At 35.7% G+C, this 2,766-nt stretch overlaps 1 protein-coding gene across 1 annotated transcript in view; it reads right to left on the bottom strand.

The window, feature by feature from the left end:
- Positions 1–1,458, bottom strand: part of LOC116853496 (vang-like protein 2) — an 8,953-nt gene extending 7,495 nt beyond the window's left edge. Inside the window, exon 1 of the mRNA XM_032834628.1 lies at positions 934–1,458. Within this exon, the coding sequence (XP_032690519.1) occupies positions 934–1,064 (131 nt within the window). The 5' untranslated portion in view covers positions 1,065–1,458. The remainder of the gene's footprint in view (positions 1–933) is intronic.
- Positions 1,459–2,766: the final 1,308 nt, after the last annotated feature.

Raw genomic sequence — 2,766 nt, 5'->3', positions numbered from 1 at the left:
TATATATATATATATATATATATATATATATATATATATATATATTAGTAGTAATTTTCATAAAATATAATAAGAATGTCTTTTTTCTTTATTTACAAAAAGTAAGTATACGAAATAGTGATTTCTATACGCATAGAACCTGATAACTAAAAGATGGAGACTAAAAATAGGATCTAAGAAATATAAATATAAATATCAATATAAGCAATGTAGTGTACCGTATTGTTTGTGCACTAAAATGTTCTTTATTGCCTAAAATCAGTAGCACATGATGCTTGTTTTCATGCTGGATTGCTTGCTGATTGGTGCATTTCTGAAGATGGATGGAAATACACAAGTCAAAACAGAATATTTCCATCCAGCAAGCAATTCAGCACGAAAACAAGCACCGTGTGCCGCTGGCTTAACTGCATGCTTACACTCATCAGTTCTGGCTTATACTAGTTCAGATCATTTCAGTTCTAGTGCAGTCCCAGTGCAGGAATAAAAAACAAACCTGTTATTTTTAATATGTTCTAAAATATATGAGATATTGATGAAAAAATACTGTAGTATTAAAGACTAATATAAATTCTACATAAATTTCAGGAATGTTGACTATTTTACTTTGAAAATACACTGATAGAAAATTCATAATTTATAATATAAAAAAAATATATATATATGTATATAAATATATATATATATATATATATATATATATATATATTTATACAAACTTATACAATTATATATTCCTATTACCTGTGCATCTCTATTGAATCAACTAATGCATAAAGTACTAATAAAAATGGTTTAAGAAATGGTAAATTTATTAAATGTTTAATAAATGGTAAATTTATAATTGATCCTCTTGTGATGCTCTACGAAAATACTTAAGAATATAACTATCTTAAATACCGATTCTTTCAGGATTTTATACATGGAACCCACCTAGTGGTGCGATGAGAGTGTTGCCTGTGATGCTGCTTCGAGCTGTGTGATCGATGATGCTTCTGGGAGCTCCTGCTGTGGTGGCTATGGCTATGCTCACTAGCCCCGGACTTTACGCTCTCCGTCTCCATTCCCCGGCAAAGGCTACCGCCCACTTGCTACCCCATAAGAGCATACCCTCCTTCGAACTTGGACGAACGACGGAGACATGTACGCGACGGAACACAACGCGACGTGAAACGACGCGTTTGTGTTACCTGAGAAATATTCGCCTCGTTAAAGTACACAGTCGTGATCACACGGGGGCACTATCGCGTCGTCGTGCCGTGATAATGTGCACCATTAACATTCCACTTTTACGAGGAATCAATCTGCAAACACTGCTTTTCACGGCGCTGAAATGTAACGGTTACGACGACTGCCAAACTATGGCATTTCTCGTTGTAACAAGCGTAAAAAACAGATGCCGACACGCCTAACGTTTTATTATTCCCACCCCCTCTATTCGGTTCACTGACAAGTCAAGCTACCACATTCCGTGGTAATTGTCAGAATTAAAAACACTGTTATGTCTAGGGAAATTTAATCATGTGACGAATTCGATTGAAAACACTAGAGCGATGTCTATCAGGGGTGCGTTCGAAAACATCATCCGTGTGTATTTTGTCACACTCAGATCGTTCGAAAACCCCTAGTGGGCACACTGACCATGCGACCATGGCCGTTCGAAAACCGTACTCCGTGGACCACTCGTGTGACTTTTCTCCACTCTCTTTTGCGCGGTGTGAATCGGTGGAGATGGTGGAGAGTGCGCAAAGAGTGCAATACAGTATGAAATTACTAAATTATTTATGGTTTTTTGTTCTTCGAAACATTCGTACAACCATTAGCCATCACGGTAAGATAAAAAATTTAAATACAGCAGTGTAGGTTAGCCAGGTTTAGGTTTATTTCTATAGTGATGTATATTGTCAGAATATTGTCTTTAAATATAAATAAAGCTTATTAAGCTTTTTGTATTTTATAGGTTCTGAAATTTTCTTACGAGATACGAGGCACGTTAAAAGTCACGAATCAGTAACAATTTGTGAAAAAAAATGGAAAATTTAATCCCGGGTCGTCATATTTTATGCATGGATATTTAAAAAAATATACAAAAGGATGACAAGGGAAATGTCTATATATACGATGTTAAAGGTAAGGAGTAATAAATAAGTTTATAAATTTCCTTAGGCCTGGTGCCCACGATGCTAGAAATCGATCCGAGTTCTCGGACCGAGGAATATATAATCAATTAACTTTCCAGATAACTAAATTATAAATTAATAATTACTAAATTAATTAATTAATTAATTACTAAATTTATTAATTTATTATTATTTTGCTGAGAAGCAATTATAGCTAATGTCGAAATACGCTTTCGATCATTTTGTACAACATATGTAGGCACAACACACATGTAGTATGTCACATTGAGCATTCTTCCATGGCTGTTCGAAAACTCCTCTCGATACCAACTCCACTAACCCCACCAAGCCCATCCATCACAGCCACTTTCCGTCATGGACTTTCAGTGTTTTCGAACGCACCCCAGGGTGCCTCCCCATGCGGCATAACTTGCGTAAGCGTAACTTGCGCCAACCAATCACATCATCTCATTTAAATACCAGTTTTCGCCTAGTTATTTTGTGCTCTTTACTAGAGATGCCGATTCTAAATCGATTCGATTCTTTCCCTAACAAATTTAGGGAACAAGAGTTGTTCGTGCTGCTTGCATGTTTCATACTTTTCGCTTTTAAAAAGAGATGGACGCTTAATCAGACGCTTGGAAGA

This window comes from Odontomachus brunneus, unplaced genomic scaffold (assembly GCF_010583005.1).
Source record: "Odontomachus brunneus isolate Ranch 3 - 2012 unplaced genomic scaffold, Obru_v1 Obru_scaffold_336, whole genome shotgun sequence".
NCBI lineage: Eukaryota > Metazoa > Arthropoda > Insecta > Hymenoptera > Formicidae > Odontomachus > Odontomachus brunneus.
The sequence above is the reverse complement of the archived record's forward strand: the minus strand, read 5'-3'. Positions and strand labels throughout refer to the sequence as shown.